At 39.4% G+C, this 17488-nt stretch overlaps 1 protein-coding gene and 1 long non-coding RNA gene across 17 annotated transcripts in view; both read left to right on the top strand.

Moving 5' to 3' along the window:
- The window catches only part of Mllt10 (MLLT10 histone lysine methyltransferase DOT1L cofactor), a 135469-nt gene that overhangs the window by 46547 nt on the left and 71434 nt on the right, over positions 1-17488 (top strand). For 14 of the 15 annotated variants that reach the window (XM_052157595.1, XM_052157594.1, XM_052157599.1 and 11 more), the window contains 3 exons: positions 7864-7967; positions 9373-9466; positions 11962-12057. In XM_052157595.1, the coding sequence (XP_052013555.1) occupies positions 7864-7967; positions 9373-9466; positions 11962-12057 (294 nt within the window). The remainder of the gene's footprint in view (positions 1-7863; positions 7968-9372; positions 9467-11961; positions 12058-17488) is intronic. The other variant, XM_052157598.1, reaches the window with a different exon arrangement.
- On the top strand, positions 1425-2069 carry LOC127665162 (uncharacterized). 2 transcript variants are annotated; one of them, XR_007973326.1, is made up of 3 exons: positions 1425-1581; positions 1678-1837; positions 1870-2069. It is a non-coding gene; the product is annotated as an uncharacterized LOC127665162 (long non-coding RNA). The 2 variants fall into 2 exon arrangements; XR_007973325.1 differs by having other exon boundaries at positions 1425-1645.

The following is a 17488-nucleotide window of genomic DNA, read 5'->3' as shown; positions in this document are numbered from 1 at the left end:
ACAGTTGTGAGCTGCCATATGGGTGCTGGGAATTGAACCTGAGTCGTCATAACCACTGGGCTCTCTCTCCAGTCCCAGTGCTGTTGTTTGTAAGTTCTTTTCTCAGTCCCCCCCCCCCCCAAGGGTGGATTAATTGACCTTGTTTTTATTATAACATTATTTCTTGAAAGTGTTTTTCTTTCTTTTTTTTTTCTTTTTTTTTTCTTCTGGGGGTTCTGTTTTGGCTTGTTTTATTTTGTGGAGACAGGTCTCTAGTATCCCAGCAGTTGAGTTTGTAATCTTGCTTCAATCTCCAGAGGGTTGGGGTTACAGGTGTGTGCCAGATGATAATCACAGAATAGCTTTCTTTATGGAAGTTTATATATTCTTAAATAATTTTAAATTTTGTGTTTCTGTATGTGTGTGTGTTTATGTTCATATATGTGCAGGTGTGTGTCAAGGAAGCCAGAAGAAGGCATTGGCTGTTCTCTATTGGTTTCCACATTGTTCTTTGAGACAGGGTCTCTCAATGAACAGGAAGCTTAGGGTTTTTTTTTTGTTTGTTTGATTTCTTTTACTTGTTTAGCTAGGCTGGTACCTAGGCAAGGCCCAGCAATCCTCCTGTCTCTTCCACTATCAGCAGTGCTGGGGTTACAGGTCTGCGCAGTATCATGCCTTACTTGTTATATGGGTGCTAGGATCTGAACTCAAATGTATACACATTTATTTATTTAATTTATTTTGTAGTGCTTCTAAAATTCATTTAAAAACGAGTTTTACTTACAAATCTTGAAATAGAATCAAGTTTATTTACAGGCTCTGGAAGAAGTACAGAGTTTTTCCTCTTAAGCCAAACTGTATATCCCTATAAGATGGGCATATTTGCTTGCTTGCTTGCTTGCTCATTCATTCATTCATTCATTCATTCATTCATTCATTCATTCATTCATTTCTAGCATAAATAGCTCTGGTGTAAAGTCTCCTAGTATATGCCTGGTCCTCAGTTCAGTGCCTCCAGCACTACAAAATAAAATAAATATATTTATTTTATGTATTTTGTTTATTTTATGTATTTTATGTATGCGTTTGTAACTATTAAAATCAGAAAGTTAGTGGTATATTATTACTACTTATTATTCTTTTCTTCTCATTTTTCCCAGAAATGTGTTTCATGCAAAAATATTTGAAGTTTGATTTTGTCTCTTTTATCTGTTTATCTCAAATAGTAGCTTAATCTTTCCTTTACTGTTGTTAGTTTGTTACTTAGAGTATTGTAGTCTTTGATTATTTTATAGAATATCATTCTGTTTGGATTTGATGTTTGCTCCAGTTTAGTGTATGACAGTTTTGTAAGGAATGTCACAGAAGTGATTCTGTATTTTTCTCATTTCATCTTATCAGGTGGCACACTGATTCCAATTTTTCTGATTCCTTGCAGTCTTACTTTTATCCTTAGTTAAAATAATGTCTGTAAAGTTTCTTTTCTACTTGGATGGTTTTATCCTGTTGTATCCAATACCATGTTGTGGGGCAGTAATATGTGTGAGCACTCTGTTCTCTGGGCTGTGAGGTGTGTGAGCACTCTGTTCTCTGGGCTGTGAGGTGTGTGAGCACTGTGTTCTCTGGGCTGTGAGGTGTGTGAGCACTCTGTTCTCTGGGCTGTGAGGTGTGTGAGCACTGTGTTCTCTGGGCTGTGAGGTGTGTGAGCACTCTGTTCTCTGGGCTGTGAGGTGTGTGAGCACTCTGTTCTCTGGGCTGTGAGGTGTGTGAGCACTCTGTTCTCTGGGCTGTGAGGTGTGTGAGCACTCTGTTCTCTGGGCTGTGAGGTGTGTGAGCACTCTGTTCTCTGGGCTGTGAGGTGTGTGAGCACTCTGTTCTCCGGGCTGTGAGGTGTGTGAGCACTCTGTTCTCTGGGCTGTGAGGTGTGTGAGCACTCTGTTCTCTGGGCTGTGAGGTGTGTGAGCACTCTGTTCTCTGGGCTGTGAGGTGTGTGAGCACTCTGTTCTCTGGGCTGTGAGGTGTGTGAGCACTCTGTTCTCTGGGCTGTGAGGTGTGTGAGCACTCTGTTCTCTGGGCTGCCCTTTACTCATCTTGGCCTCCATAACTTTCTTAATTTATTGCTGTGACTCATGACTAATTTTAAAATTTCTTTTATATTTTTCAATTTATATTCTATTATAATAAAACACCCAATTATAGTGTGGGCTTAATGTCATACTATCATATTTTGTTTAACTAAACAGAGTCACATGTATACCAGGCTAGTTTCGTATGCTAACTAGCTAAGTATGAACTCAAACTTCATTGAAAAAAATACTTATTTTGATTTCTTTACTCTTATTTATGTGTGTATATGCCTGCTTGTTTCTGCACCATGTATGTTTTGTGCTCATGGAGACCAGAACAGTGTCTTAGATTTTCTGGAACTGCAGTTATAGGTGATTGTGAGCTGGTTGATGTGGGTGCTGGGAACTGAACCTGGGTCATCTCCAAGAGCAGCATGTATCTTAACTATTAACCACCTCTTCTGCCCCATGGCCTTGAACTTCTGATCCTTCTGCTTCTTTCCTCAATGCTGGAATTACAGGCATCAACCACCATGCCGTGTTTTGGCTCTGGGGATATTCTTGTGACGCTAAGCAAACACTCTGGCATATGAGCTACAGTCCCATTTGTGTCTATTTTATTTTAGTAGAATCTTCATTTATTTTGATGTTCATACTATGTTGCTGTGTGGCTGATGGCACCTCATTAATCTGCCTGTTTATAGTCTCTTGTTTCTATCATTCTCCGAGCCTTTTTTTTACTCTTCACACAGCATGTGTTTGTCACTCATTGGTGGTCTAGCAGTAGAATGATTTTCTCCAAGGAGCTAGGTTTTCTTTTATACAATAATGATATTTAGAAAATAATATATGCACCAAATGTACATATTGTTCTTATGACATTATTTCTCTCGGGGTCTCTCAGCTGGTATAGCTAGAAAACAAATGTCTGCTTGTGAACACCGCAGTGCCGCAAGCTTACATACTAACATCTGTATCATTTATATATGTTGAAAATGATTAGTGATTTAAATGTGATACAGTGTTTGGATAGATAGACGTCTGTACACACACACACACACACACACACACACACACACACACACACACGAGCGCGCGCCCTGTGGCAAGCTGCTCCTTGGACTCAAACCCACACAGCTCCTATCTTGTCCTGCCCTGTATGAGCGTGGGGTGTTTGGTGGGATGCTGCTAGTGCCAGGTCATGGCTTTGCTCTCTCTCGGTGTTTTGTTTGTCTTTTTCCTCCCCAACTCATATAGACCTGTTTGCCTCTGCCACCCAAGTCTGGGATAAAGGTGTGCGCCACCACTCGAAGCTGGCAGCAGTTCTAATTTTGATCAGGTTGCAACTACTTTTGACAATTTTCCAGCTGTCAAGTTTATAAGAGAGCTACCCCCTCCCCCCAATTATGTGTCAGACTTAATTTTAAATTTTAAAGCCTTTAACCACTCATTATTAGAAATGGTAGGTAGAGTATCACAGGGATATGCAAAGAACCTTGTACATCTAGTTCCGTAGAATTGAGGAAGCAAGAAACGACCTTTGAGGTTCATCAGCTCACGGGATGGGGTTTGCTCTAGTGTTGATGGTGACTCTAGGCTTGCATGCTATTTATAAAATAGTGTGTGTGTGTGTGTGTAATAGTTTCTTTCAAATTGGATTTTGATTCTAATTGCTAGAACTTCCTAATCTCTTTCACTTTTTTTACTAGGATTTTCTTCATATAAACTGTGTGTGTGTGTGTGTTGGCACAGTCTTACTATGTATCCTAGTATACTCTATAATTTATATAACTTAGGTTGGCCTCCTGTCTTTTGAGACAGGAAATGAGAATTCAGGCCATGTATTTTTTCTTTAAAGATTTATTTATTTATGCATATGAGTACACCACCATTGCTCTCTTCAGACACACCGGAAGAGGGCACCAGATCCCATTACAGATAATTGTGAGCCACCTTGTGGTTGCTGGGAATTGAACTCAGGACCTTTGGAAGAGCAGTCGGTGCTCTTAACCACTGAGCCATCTCTCCAGCCCTAATTTAGATATTCTATTTACAATCTGTAAGCCTAGATTGGGCAGGTTTTCAATCTGTTGAACTTACACATTCCAGCCCTATGTCCCTTGTTACTTGCTGTTTCTTCTGGACATGTGCTCACGGTCCATCTCACCCCATGGCGGCTTTCTCCTCTCTCTGCCCTTTCATTTCTCCTTGTCTCTTCCTGGGACCCACAGCCAGGTAACTAAAAACCTGCCTACTCTATCTACTGCCCAGTCACAGGCTTTAGCCTTTTATTGATCATTTAACTTGGGGAGCAAGTTAATACATCATTTGATGTATGTGAGTGTCCCCTCATAGGGGAGGACAACCAGATCTTGGGGGCCATTATTTAGCATTTGAATACATAACAGCAGCAGACCAACCCCCTACATCTGGACCTTGCTGGCCAGCCAGGCCAGCCAAATTGGTGATCTCAAAAACAAGAGAGAGCAATAGCAGAGGCTACCCAGTGTTGGCGGGTTTCACATGTGTGTCCTTGCTCTTACAGATGCATGCACATAGTGTGTTTAGTTAAAGAGTGAGGCAGGCCTTTGATTACCCTCATTGTCTGGCAGGGTTGTGTGTCCTCAAGTGATTCCTCGTGCTCAGGTGAGCACTATATTGTGTCTTTTTGTTGTTTGTTTTTGGCTCTCTCAGATGTAGTGTTAGCTGTCCTGGAACTCAATATGTAGACCAGGCTGTCTGCCTCTTTTAAGGAGAAATCTATCTTCAACAAAAGTCCACATGCTGTTAGTCATGTATTCAGCATCATAGGCTTTTAAATAGGGTTTTGTTTTGTTTTCGGAAAAAGTTTTACTTTGTAGACCAAGCTAGCTTTAAATTGATAGAATCCACCTGCCTCTGCCTCCCAAGTAAGTGCTGGGATCCAAGGCTTGCATTATCATGCTCAGCCTTATACTATGACTTTTAAGACTGTATTGGGGAAGTGAGTGCTCACTGTGTTTCCACTATGACTTTATTTGTTTTACAATTTTCACCGTAGCCTTAGTTGCTGTTTGGTAGTCTGAGCCTGAAGAGTTCCCTGTTCTTTTCTCCCTTGAGCTTCGTATTATTTCTATCATAAGGAGAGCTTTATTATTATGGATCTTTGGCTCAGGAATTTTTTCTTTCTTTTTTTTCCTCCTTTCTTTAATTATTTTAGGGGGTCCCTTCCCTGGGGGTACTTTTTTTTCTTTCTTCCTTATCTGCCTCCTCATCAGCTGTAAAGCTCTAGCTATCCCAGACCACTCCATCTGCTTCTGCCCCCGTCTACCGTAGATAGGTAGGTAGCACCACGCTCCCCCTCCACTTTAAAAAACAAAAACCATAAAGCATCTCTCTCTCTCTCTCTCTCTCTCTCTCTCTCTCTCTCTCTCTCTCTCTCTCTCTCTCTCTCTCCTGTTTATCTAAATAGGACCAATAGAGCATTTAAAAATCATGTCTGATCAAATTCTGGGATTCCACACCTTTCCTTCAGTGATGCCCAAGCTTCCTCCTTCAGGCCTGCATTACCAGAGGAAATTGTTGTGTGTCTCCCTTGTTCCAGCCTTCCTTGGGAAGTGCTGTAGACAAGAGTTTGTGAGTGGATGTGATTGCTCTGTATTTCCAGTCTGTATAGCCTCCTGCTGATATGTAATTAATCTTTGGCAATTTTAAACCCCAGTTTTGACTTTTTAAAAACACTTATTTAAGGGCTGTAAAGATGGCTCAGTGGTTAAGAGCACCGACTGCTCTTCCAGAGGTCCTGAGTTCAGTTCCCAGCAACCACATGGTGGCTCACAACCATCTGTAATGGGATCTGATGCCTTCTTGTAGTGTCTGTAAGCATCTATAGTGTACTCATATATATATATAAAATAAATAAATCTTTAAAAAAAGACCCATTTATTTAAGCTAAGTGGTGCTGGTGCATGCCTTTAACCCCCTAGCACTCAGGAGGCAGAGGCAGAGGCAGACAGATCTCTCTCAGTTTGAGGCCAGCCTGATCTACAGAATTAGTTCTGGGGCAGCCAAGGCTACATACACAAAAAACCTTGTTTTGTAAACAAACAAAAACGTTTTATTTATTTATTTTGATGTGTTGGTGTTGCCTGCATGTTAAATGCCCTAATGCATGCAGTTCCTGTGGAAGGAAGCTATAGGGGAGCACTGGTGTCCTTGGACCTGGAGTTACAGGACCTATGAGCTGCTGTGTGGGTGGGTGCTGGGGTTGGAAGCCAGGGTCTCCATAAGAACAGCTGGCGCTCCGTACCACTGACCCATCTGCCGTCCCCAAGTTTTCTCTTTAATATTATTGAGACAGGTTTTTTGTTGTTATTGTTTGAGCTCAGATTGTAACTGAAAATGGTCCTGTTTGGGATGGTATGGGTGTAGACTCAAGGATGGCCTTGAGCTCTTGATTTTCCTGCTTCTAGCTTCATCTGTGTTCCATCATGCCTAACTGTTGATTTTGTGAAGCAAAGTCTAATGTAGTTCAGCCTGGTCTTGAACTTCTCGTCTTTAGGTGTGGGCCACCACAACTGGTTTGCTACTGTATTTTTTAAGCTTATTATTTTATATATAACGGTGTATACATGTGCATCATATGTGTGCCTAGTGTCTACTGAGGCCAGCAGAGGGTTCTGGATCTCCTAACATGGGGATTAATGAACAGTTTTGACTCAACATGTGGCTTCTGGGAATTGATCCTGGGTCCTCTGAAAGAGCTAGTATTGTTATCTGCTAACCCATCCCTTCATCCTCTTACTAGTATAACGTTTAAATGCCTGTTCTGTTATGCAGTTGTGATTACACCTTTTAAGAAGTTACTCTGTACATATCGGCCATTTCTCAGGTGCCATCTGTTGGTTCAGACAGGGTCCCTCACTGACCTGGAGCTTGCTGAGTAGGCTAGGCTAGGCAGGCGAACTACCTGCTCAGCAAGCCCCAGGGATCTTCTTGTCCCTGCTTGCCTAGAACTGGGATCATATGTGCATGACTCATTGTTATCATTATAAATTACATAGTTATTATAAATTATTATAATGTGCTTTTTCAAGAAGAACTGATAACCTATTTATTATTTTGAGACAGCGTCTTATTATCTAACTCAGGCTAGCCTGGGAGCTTGCTATGTAATTTAGGCTGGCTTTGAAGTTGTGTTTCTTTTCATCTCCGGCCTCTTGAGTGCTGGGACTGTGGGTGTCATTACTTCTGGACTCAGGTTCCTAAAACTCCCTTATGGATATTACACTAGTTGGACACAGGTCTTTGTGTAATCAGGTTCTGGTTGGCTGTTTATTTTATTCACCTATATGCTGCTGATAATAAAGTAGCATATCTGCAATTACATTTCTATCACATGGCCACCATGATTTTGAGCTGGGAAAGCCTGTTTTTTACATAGGAAATAAACAAAATGTCAGTTAAAATTGCTGCAGTTTAAAGAAGAATTTATGATTTGTTAAGCTAACTTGTGTCCTACTTCAGTTTATCATGTTATTGGGCCTTAATTGTTAATGTGGACAGGTGAATTAACCTTGAGTTCCCTCATGTTTTGTCCTATAGAATATGGAATACATCCTACCCCAGTGCCAGTGAAGAGGGCTCTTGTCTGGCAGGGTCCGTGAGTCCAGTGAAAGGCTAATGACAGCAGTGTCTTTGTGAACTCTCACTGGTGCTCTTAGTAAAGAAGATCAGATAACAGCGTTGGTGTCAGTTTCTGAAGATCCCTGTAAAATGCAGATTCATCATTATGTCTGTGATTTTTGTCTAATTTTTGTTCTATTCTCTTTATTCCAAGACTTGCTATATATGTGATGAACAAGGAAGAGAGAGCAAAGCCGCCACTGGTGCTTGCATGACGTGTAATAAACATGGGTGTCGACAGGCTTTCCATGTAACATGGTATGTTTCCATCATCGTAAGGAATGCAGTTGGCAGAACCATTGCATAACAGGAAATTAAATATCTCCCTACTGATGAGTCACTACAGTGCATTTTTTGGAACAGGTTTTCTGTTCAGTGCTCAGGACCAACTTGGTTCCTTGTAGACATTGGAAAAAGTGACCCAGCTACACCCCACCACCCTTTCATTGTTTTTGATCAATAAAAGCATATGTTATCATGCTTACTGTACTGCGATTTTGAAGCTGTAAGAATTGCAAGGAATATTTCCCTTTAAATTGACAAAGTTTTACTCAGGCCTGGTGACAGAATCATGTTTTACCTGCTACTCAGGACTTAGAGGCGAGGCAGGGAGATTGCCAGTTCAAGGCTTGTATGGGCTATAGAGTGAGTTCAAAGCCACTTTGGACAAGCTCATGAGAGGGGACCTGTGTTTTGAAAATACACAGGTAAAGGCTGGCGAGATGGCTCAGCAGGGACATGTACCTGCTTGCTGAGCTCAAATGGCCAGAGTTGAATCTCTGGATTCCACATGGTGGACAGAAGGAGCCCACAAGAAGCCCACTCTTCTAAGTTGTTCTCTGACATGACTAATGCAGTTCAGGGTGTACCCCTCAAAACTACACACTGAATGTAATAATAAAGACAGTAACAAATAAAAGGGGGCAGTAATGTAACTTAGTAGTAACATGCTTGTCAAGGCATGTGAGAAACCCTAGAACCATCCCACAGAAGCAAAGAACATTGTTTGCATCTGTGTAATCGCCACCACATTGCTGTTTCAGACCTTTAGTGAGGTATGATCTTTATTTGCACCAATATTAATTTTAAGAGTGAAAATTACTAATTGTGCAGAGAAAAGGGATTTAACTGTGCTCCTTTTGCTGTTTTAATATTGCTATTTGTTTTTTCTAATATTTTTTAAAGTTATAATTATCTTAGAAAAACATTTGTTTTGTTTTCATGGGCTCACATTGTTATCCAGGCCTGCTTCAAACTCCTGAACGCTTGGGATCACAGGCGTGTGTCATTCATTATATGCAGCGTTTACAGCAACTTAAGTGCTATTTGATGATACAAAACCTGGATACATCTTTATTCATGATAGAGATGAAGTCTTTATTGTAAATATAACCATAATGTTAAAGAATGTTAAGTTAATTGTAAGTGGAGGTGACAGACCCCGGCCACCACTCACAGAGCTTTCCTGTGCCCTTCCGTTTCTGAGGGAGCAGGGGCATAAGAAGGACCTTGACATACTAACGCAGTGTTTAGGTCCTTTCTCTCTGGCCCGTCTTAACTCTTTTTCCTTTGTGTTGTCTTATGGTACCAAAAAGTTAGTTTTCTATGCTTAAATATGTCATGGGCTTGAGGTGTATTGACAATCTTGGTGTTCATTTTGTAGTGCTCAGTTTGCCGGGCTGCTTTGTGAAGAAGAAGGGAATGGTGCAGACAATGTCCAGTACTGTGGCTACTGTAAATACCACTTTAGTAAGCTGGTAAGTGTACTTTGCAATTTAGTATTCAGTAGCACTTGATTTTTGAAAGATAGTTACGCCATCACAAAAAAGGCATAAAATAAGAAGAACATAGTCACAGGTTTTGCTTGATTTTCAGTGAAGATTGAATTCAGTTAGTTTGTTGGGTTGGGTGGTGGCGGCGCACGCTTTTAATCCCAGTGCTTGGGAGGTAAAGGCAGACTGATTGGTGTGAGTTTGAGGCCATTGTGGTTTATGGACAGAGCTCCAGGTCAGCCAAAGCTACACAGAGTAATTAATAATCCTGGCTTAGGGAAGGGGGATATTTAGCTTGTTCTTTATTGACTGTGGAAAGAACTAGTCATTTTATAGTCTGCTTTAATACAGTATTATAGATCAGAGTATGTACTAGTAATTGATAGCAAATACCATTTACTGAAAGCATTAATTTTAGAGAAGTGTTTATTTTAATGTATTGTTTGCTTTGACTTAAACTGTTCGTATTTCTTCATTGTCCCCATCTTCCTGTTACTTGGTTCTCACCCATTTTATTTGTTAAAGACTTAATTTTTCTCTTGTCATTTACTAGGATATAGTAAAGTAGAAATAAGGCTGTAATTTGGTTAGAGACTTTGATAAGAGATATTTAGACCTATGTTTGAAAGATTTTGAGATTTAGTCAGACTTTATGGTTACAAAAGTCAGATTTGCATGAATGGTTGAAGCATTTTGAAACCTTTGTAGCCTTTTGTTTTTAAAATTTTTTTGAAATTTTATGTGTATTAGTGTTTTGGCACCTGTGTGCCATAAGGTCAGACAGAGGGGTCAGTTCTCTAGGGTGGAGGGTTATGAGCCCAGCCCCGCGGGTAGTGGGCACTGAGCGTAGACCCCGAGAGAGCCACAGTGCTCTTAACTGCTGACCGTCTACCTCAGAGTTAGAAATTTTGGATTTTAAGTACTTATGTCTATTTTCTTTTGGAAATACATATTTTTTTAATGTTCCAAGAATGTTTTTTTTTTTTTTTTTAATTTTCTCAATGTGTAGATTCATATGCCTGGTGATTGTAGCTCATTGTTATGGTGTTTTTCATTATTAAATGATGAATGGCTATGCCTAAAAGTGTGTGTCTTTATCAGTGTTCGCTAATGCAGATTTATCTTAATGGGGGATAGAATGTTTTCAAGAAGTTTAGATTTTATAAAATTGAAAACTTTGAAGCTGGGTCTGGTGGCATGTTTGTAACCCCACCTACCCAGCCAGCACTTGGGAGGAGAGAGAACAATGGCATAGGAGGTGAGAGTCATCTTCCTGCTGTGTATTGTGAAGGCAGGCCTGGCTGCATGAGACCTTAAACAAATGATTTTGACATTTGTACAGCTATATTTTTCTCATTACTAATTATTGATGTAATCATCTTTTCTAGTTGTAAAAGCCAATCTAGTCAGTAAATATAACTTGCTTCAAACATGCATTTGTTGGGCTGGAGAGATGGCTCAGTGGTTAAGAGCTCTGACTGCTCTTCCGAAGGTCCTGAGTTCAAATCCCAGCAACCACATGGTGGCTCACAACCATCTGTAACAAGATCTGATGCCTTCTGGAGTGTCTGAAGACAGCTACACTGTACTTATATATAATAGATAAATAAATAGACAAATCTTTAAAAAAAAACATGCATTTGTTTTACAGTCACTTTAAAAACCAGCTTAAAATGATTTAGTTATGATGCTATCTTCATATGGTATCATACAGTTTTATATTTTCAAAAAAGATCTGTATAATGGTTTTAGTAATACTCTTAGTGCATGGGTCTAACACTGATATGTGTCTTAACTTGTTAATAAATGGTGTGTAGAGATGAGCTTGCAGAGAACGCTTTTCCTCAGCATTGACAGTAGGTGTTTGTTGCTGCACTACTGGCATAGGCAGCCGTCAGTGCTGATGGCCTGTTCTTGCAGGCTTGTCATGGCTTTTCTCCTGTGTCCCAGCACTGGGATCTCAGGGTGTGCCACTGTCCCCAGAGGCATGCTTCTTCAACGTGGCATCTTTCCTTCAAAGATTTCCTTTTCTTTATATTTTTAAAAGTGAACTTTCAGAATGTTGACGTTTATTTAAAAATCAGTATTTTTTGATAATTTGGGGGAGGAGGACAGAGTGTCTACGTAGCCTTGGATGTCTTCTCTCTGTATAGTCCATGCTAACCTTAAATCCAGAGATTTGCCTGCCTCTGCTTCCCTGGTGCTGGAATTAAACGTGTATGCTACTATGCCTGGCTTATTTTCACACATCTTAATAAAAATGCAAAAATATGGCATTGATGTTAAATTTAGGATTACCTTTTTTCCTTTGTAATGCTGTGGATTGTGTTTAAACTCTATTATGTAAATTGAAATACTGATTTTTTTTTTAAAGAATCTTTAGACATTTAAAAATATTTTATAGTTAAAGTAGTTTAAGCCTAATAAAAAGTGGATTTTTTTATATACATATACACATATGTATATATTTTCTTTTTTAGAAAAAGAGCAAACGGGGATCTAATAGGTCATATGATCAAAGTTTAAGTGATTCTTCCTCTCACTCTCAGGATAAACATCATGAGAAAGAGAAAAAAGTAAGTGGATTTGTTGTTGCTAATTATGTAGCACATCACTTAATAAACTTTAAAAATTTTCTTAGGTAATATTGCTTTTATACAGTTAAATGTAAACACTGAAATTCAGAAAAATTTTGGCTTAATAGAATATTAAATCAAAGATGAGGTTTAAAATAATGCCATATTTGTAAATATGGTTTTTGCCATTGGAATTGAAGATTTAAATACAAGTTGATTTAAGAGCATGACAGTGATTTCTTGCATGTGTAACAGGTCATAGTACAAAATCTTGTGATGACCTGAGCAATGACAGTTTGTTGCTATGTGTCACTAACTGATTTCACATGTAATAGTTTTCTCATCTTTTCTTCTTTTTAATAGAATAACTTTGAATTCTAAATATTCTTGCCTGGTTTTTATTTTCAGCGATGCTAATTTTTTTCTAGTAGCCAAATATATCATTTATTTGTGAATGTATTGCCTTTTTAATTAAAATACTAAATCTTGCCTAAATACTAATCTTCTGATTTACCTGTTCTCTGCTTACATTTTTACTTACTTTTAGCTGTGATTATTTTTTTATTAATTAAAAGTGAATATCATGGAATTATTCATATTGTTTGAGATTAAGAATATATTGGAGGTACAGCAAAAGGATAAATTCTGTGAATTATCTTAATAGAAATAAGGTAAAAAGGCATCTTAAATGGAGAAAGAATATTATTTACAGTTGATATTGGCTTGTTTTGAAACTGTGTTTGCAGATTGCATTTAATGTGTGAGAATAAGGTCATTATATCTGTAAAGTGCTTAGGATTTGTGAAATGCTAATGTATAGTTATTTTAGCACACTTTGGTTTCAGTTTATGTTTGTACCTTTTTCAAGTATAATATTAAATTTTCAAATATTTAGTTTTGAGAATGTTTCTTACTGTGACCAAAATAAGTTCAATTTTATGTTTAGGTTTAGCATAATTGAGTTATATATGTAAACATTGGAGGTCCCTGGTAGCCAGCAATTACACATGTTTATCTTACGAAGTAGTTTTGTGATAAAGTAACAGGGTTATGTTCATGGCTTGGATTTTTGGTTAGAATGATAGGAATTGATTTAATATTAAGGGTTTTAACAAGTGATTCCACGTGAAAGCACAAACTGACACATCTCTATAGGTACTTTTATTACAGTGTAAATTGTTAGCAGTTGGTCTTTAGTTGTGGGATTTTGTGAGCATCATTTTGTTTTAGAAATGAGCACCGCACGGTCCTCCTGATTTGGATATGCGCCCCCACGCTGTTGAGGGAGTAACGCACACTGCTGAATCAGCTCGTTCGTGGCCCTGCTTGTTGTCCAATTCTAGACTTAAAGGATTGTGTTTAATTCAATTTGGTTTGCTTCAGATTTTAGATTTGAAAACAATAATTGAATTTTATTTTTAGCATATATTAAAGGTCGAACAATTTTTGTTATCAAGCCTAAAATCTGCTACTCTCCCCCCCCACCCCCCCCACCCTCTGGTGCTAGTAGTGGAGCCCAAGGCTTCAGGCATGTAAGACAAGCACTCTGCCACTGAGCTATATTATTTGTATATTTTATTAATATTTGAGGTTTATTATACACATTTGTGAGTTAAACCTACTGTAAGTTTTATCATTAGACTAATTAGCTTGCTGTAGAGTAGGACTTTTAAAGTATGTTGTGATGATAAGCAATACCATAGTTGAATTGATAGAAATGTTGCAGACAGAACTTTTCCTCCATCTTTACACTTTTAAGAGCTGTTCTCCCTGTTGTAAGGAGAATTGTAAATTGTCTCCCCCCATCATTCATTAGACAGAGTGGTTCTTTCTGTGTTGCTCATCATGTAAGACCTAAACCCTTGTGTTTAAATTGTCATCTTGCCTCATGCTCCTTACTAGTTGTAATTACAGGCCTGCATCACACTTTACATGGCTATATTCCTTTGGATTTTAATTTTTAGGCTTGGCATGGTGATTATACATGTGTAATTACAGTACCCAGGGAATAAATTAGGAGGTTCGGTAGTTCCAGGCCAGCCTGGGCTACTAACAGCAACCACAGATAACTATTAGAGAGAGAAAAATGGCCACGTGTGTCGAACATTTACAGACCTTCTTGTATTAAGTGTTGTTTGTAGGTAATGTTGAATCAGTATGTGGGAGGATAGCTGTAGATTATGGGCAAGTACTACAGCATTTCTGTGTAAGAGATGTGGTTATAAGTGTATTTGTGTGTCAGACACCACAAGTATGTGTAGTGGAAACAGCTCATGACCACCCCCAGGAGTGGTAATCAGAGGATGTATTTCATTGACATGTAACATTCATAATCTGTGCATACTTTGGTATTTTATTTATTGTCTTTTTTTTTTTTTTTTTTTTTTTTTTTGGTTTTTTGGATTTGGTTTTTTCGAGACAGGGTTTCTCTGTGTAGCCCTGGCTATCCTGGAACTCACTCTGTAGACCAGGCTGGCCTCGAACTCAGAAATCCGTCTGCCTCTGCCTCCCAGAGTACTGGGATTACAGGCGTGAGCCACCACCGCCCGGCTTTTTTTTTTTTTTTTAAAGAGACATCTCTTGTAGACCAGGCTAGCCTTCGATTCTGATCTTCTACCTCCCAAATTCTGAAAATGTAGGCATGTGACACTCTGCCCAGCAGACATTTGTAAATTTTGGTAATACTATTATTCTTTTTATTTTATTTTTGTTTCTTGAGATGAATGTTTCTGGGTAGATCTGGCTGTCCTGTAATTTACTCTGTAGACCAGTTTGGCCTCAAACTCAAAGATCCACCTGTCTCTGCCTCCCAAGTCCTGGGAGGCTAAAGGTATGCACCACACCTGACTGACAGTAGCAATAGTGTTTTAAATGTTATTAAATGAACCACTTTCATTTATCTCCACCATGGAACATACAACATATGTTGTAGAATGTTTTTTAGTAAAGTATAAGCATGTTGCTCATACATTGCATTTAAATTTCTTAAATCTTAAACAGGACTGGCAATAAGACAGTGCTAGGTGTTGGTTTTAAAACAAAATCCCAACTGTTTGCTTTACCAGTGCAGACAGACGCTGTAGTGATAGCATGCAAGCTCAGAGCGGCAGAGAAAGTGCCCTGCTGACCACCCATGTCCAGATGGAGAAAGCTCTTGTCCATGAAGGCTTAAATACCCGTCAGCCCAGAGGCCTCCTGTCTCCTGGACTTTGTGTGTTCACTGCCTGTTGGCTGGTTCTGATTGTTGACTTTGCTTCACTCTTGTTCACAGTATGCTCTTGGGCTACAGGCGTTTGCTATGGCTGAGCCGCAAAAGAAAGGTTCCCTGTTCACATTGTGGTTCACAGTGCGATCATATCCTGCAACAACTAGGTATATGTTTGATTCTCCATAAACAAAAGATGGAACAAAACCAAAAAACAAAGCTTATAACTATATGATCTTATTTATTTATTTATTTAGATGATGTCTTGCTTAGTTCAGCTGGCTTCAAAATTGTCATTCTCCTGCCTTAACCTGTCACAAACTGGAACTGTAGGCCTGCTACATTCTGCCTAGCTATATTTTGGTTAGCATATATTACTTTTTTTTTTTTAGCATGTCTATAATGGATTTTAATGATATTGACTCTTACGTATTCTTTCTTGTCCCAGCCCCTCTCATCCTCTTCCTTTACCAACTAGTCTCTCTTCTAATTGTGTCTGCTTTGTTTTGTGTGGGGTGGATGACCCAGTGAGTTTAAAATTGATTATAGGACTATAGATGAATGGTCACTTAGGGGATCACAAATATATACTAATAGAGAACAAAACGTCTTTCTCCTCCAGCAGCTATAGATAACGGCCTATAGATACTCTGGGACAGCTGGGCCTACTTTATTAAAAAGAAAAAAAAAAAGACTGTATGTGGTGGTTAAGGTGCCTCAGGTTTCATGCTTTGCAAGGGGTGGCCTAGCAACTGTCATAACTATAGTTTCAAGGGATGCCCTCTTCTTGCCTTGGAGGACATCAGGCACACATGTTGTGTGTGCGCGCACACACACACACACACAGAGGCAAAATACCCATTCACATGAAAATAAATTAAATTAAAAAACCAGAAGCTGTAAAAAATAAATGCATTTTTTTCCTCCCAGACCCTGTTCCTGAGACTGGGTGTTGGAATCGCCTAGGCCATAAGCTTTGGCTTGGCTCTGACTTGCTCTGTCCTTATCCCTGTGTTCAGCTACATGGCTGCTTTCTTGTCCTTGTCTTCTTTCTTCCATCTCCTCATAGTTTCTTGGATGAGTTCCCCCTTATTTTCTTCTGAGTTTAGCTACCTGGTAGTTTACCTTGGGCTTCTTAGCATTCCAGCTGGAATCTCCCAGGCTTCTCTTTCCCAGAATTCTCTCTATCCCGGCTAGATATCTCATCTATTTCCTGCCTCAGCTCATTGCCCATAAGTTTGTTTTTTAAATGTCAGATACTACTTATAAGAGATTCTCTCTATAAGAAACATTTAAAAATAGGTTTTGCTTTTCAAGGAACTTCTGTGTGACCAAAGCTTTATTATAATGGTTTAAGAACAGGTGTTGTGGCGCATGCCTTTAACCATAGTACTAGGGAGGCAGAAACAAATAGATCAGGCTGGTCTATATAGTAAGTTTCAGGTCAGTCAGAAATACGTAGTAAGACAGTTGACTAGTGATTGCTCTGTAGGATACAGGGCAGTGCAAGCGTGAGCCTAGGTTTAGTTCAGTCCCCAGCACCTAGGTGAAAGCCAGGTGTAGTGGTGCTTGCCTGTAAATGTGAGGGGAGGAGGGACAGACAGGTGTATCTTTGGGGGATCATCGGCCATCTAGTTTGGCTGAAACGTCTCTTATAAGCATCACCTGTCAATAAAAAAGCCTATGAATTGAGGCAGGAAATAGGAGATGGATCTTGGGTAGGAAGAGACAGTATTCTGGGATGTCCTGAGAGGCAGAGGAGATAGCAGCAAGATGCTGAGGAAGGAGCAAGCCAGGACTGAAGGAGAGGTGAATATCCAGCAGGAGATGAACTGAGGTTAAATTAAAGGGAGATTCATGCTGTTTAGGAGGCATGGAGCTAAGGAGCGGTAACTAACCATGTGGAAGCCATAAAGTAGTTTGAATGGGTTAAGTAAGTTAGGAGCTAGTTGGAGAATGGGCCTCTGGCAGTTGTCTTAGGTTTTTATGTCTGAACAGACACCACGACCAATGCAACTTTTATAAAGGACAACATTTTATTTGGGCTGGCTTCCAGTTTCAGAGGTTCAGTCCATTTTTATCAAGGAACGGATCAGAGAAGACCTCCAATATATAGACTCTTTCTCCATATAATTTGTGAGTCTCTGCATCTGGTCCCATCTGCTTGCTGCCAGAGGAAGCTTCACTGATGACTGGATAAGGCACTGATCTAGTTTTTGGTTCTTG

The sequence above is a fragment of the Apodemus sylvaticus genome, chromosome 14, assembly GCF_947179515.1.
Source record: "Apodemus sylvaticus chromosome 14, mApoSyl1.1, whole genome shotgun sequence".
NCBI classification, from domain to species: domain Eukaryota; kingdom Metazoa; phylum Chordata; class Mammalia; order Rodentia; family Muridae; genus Apodemus; species Apodemus sylvaticus.
Note: the sequence above shows the minus strand (reverse complement) of the source record. Positions and strands in the feature narration are given on the sequence as shown.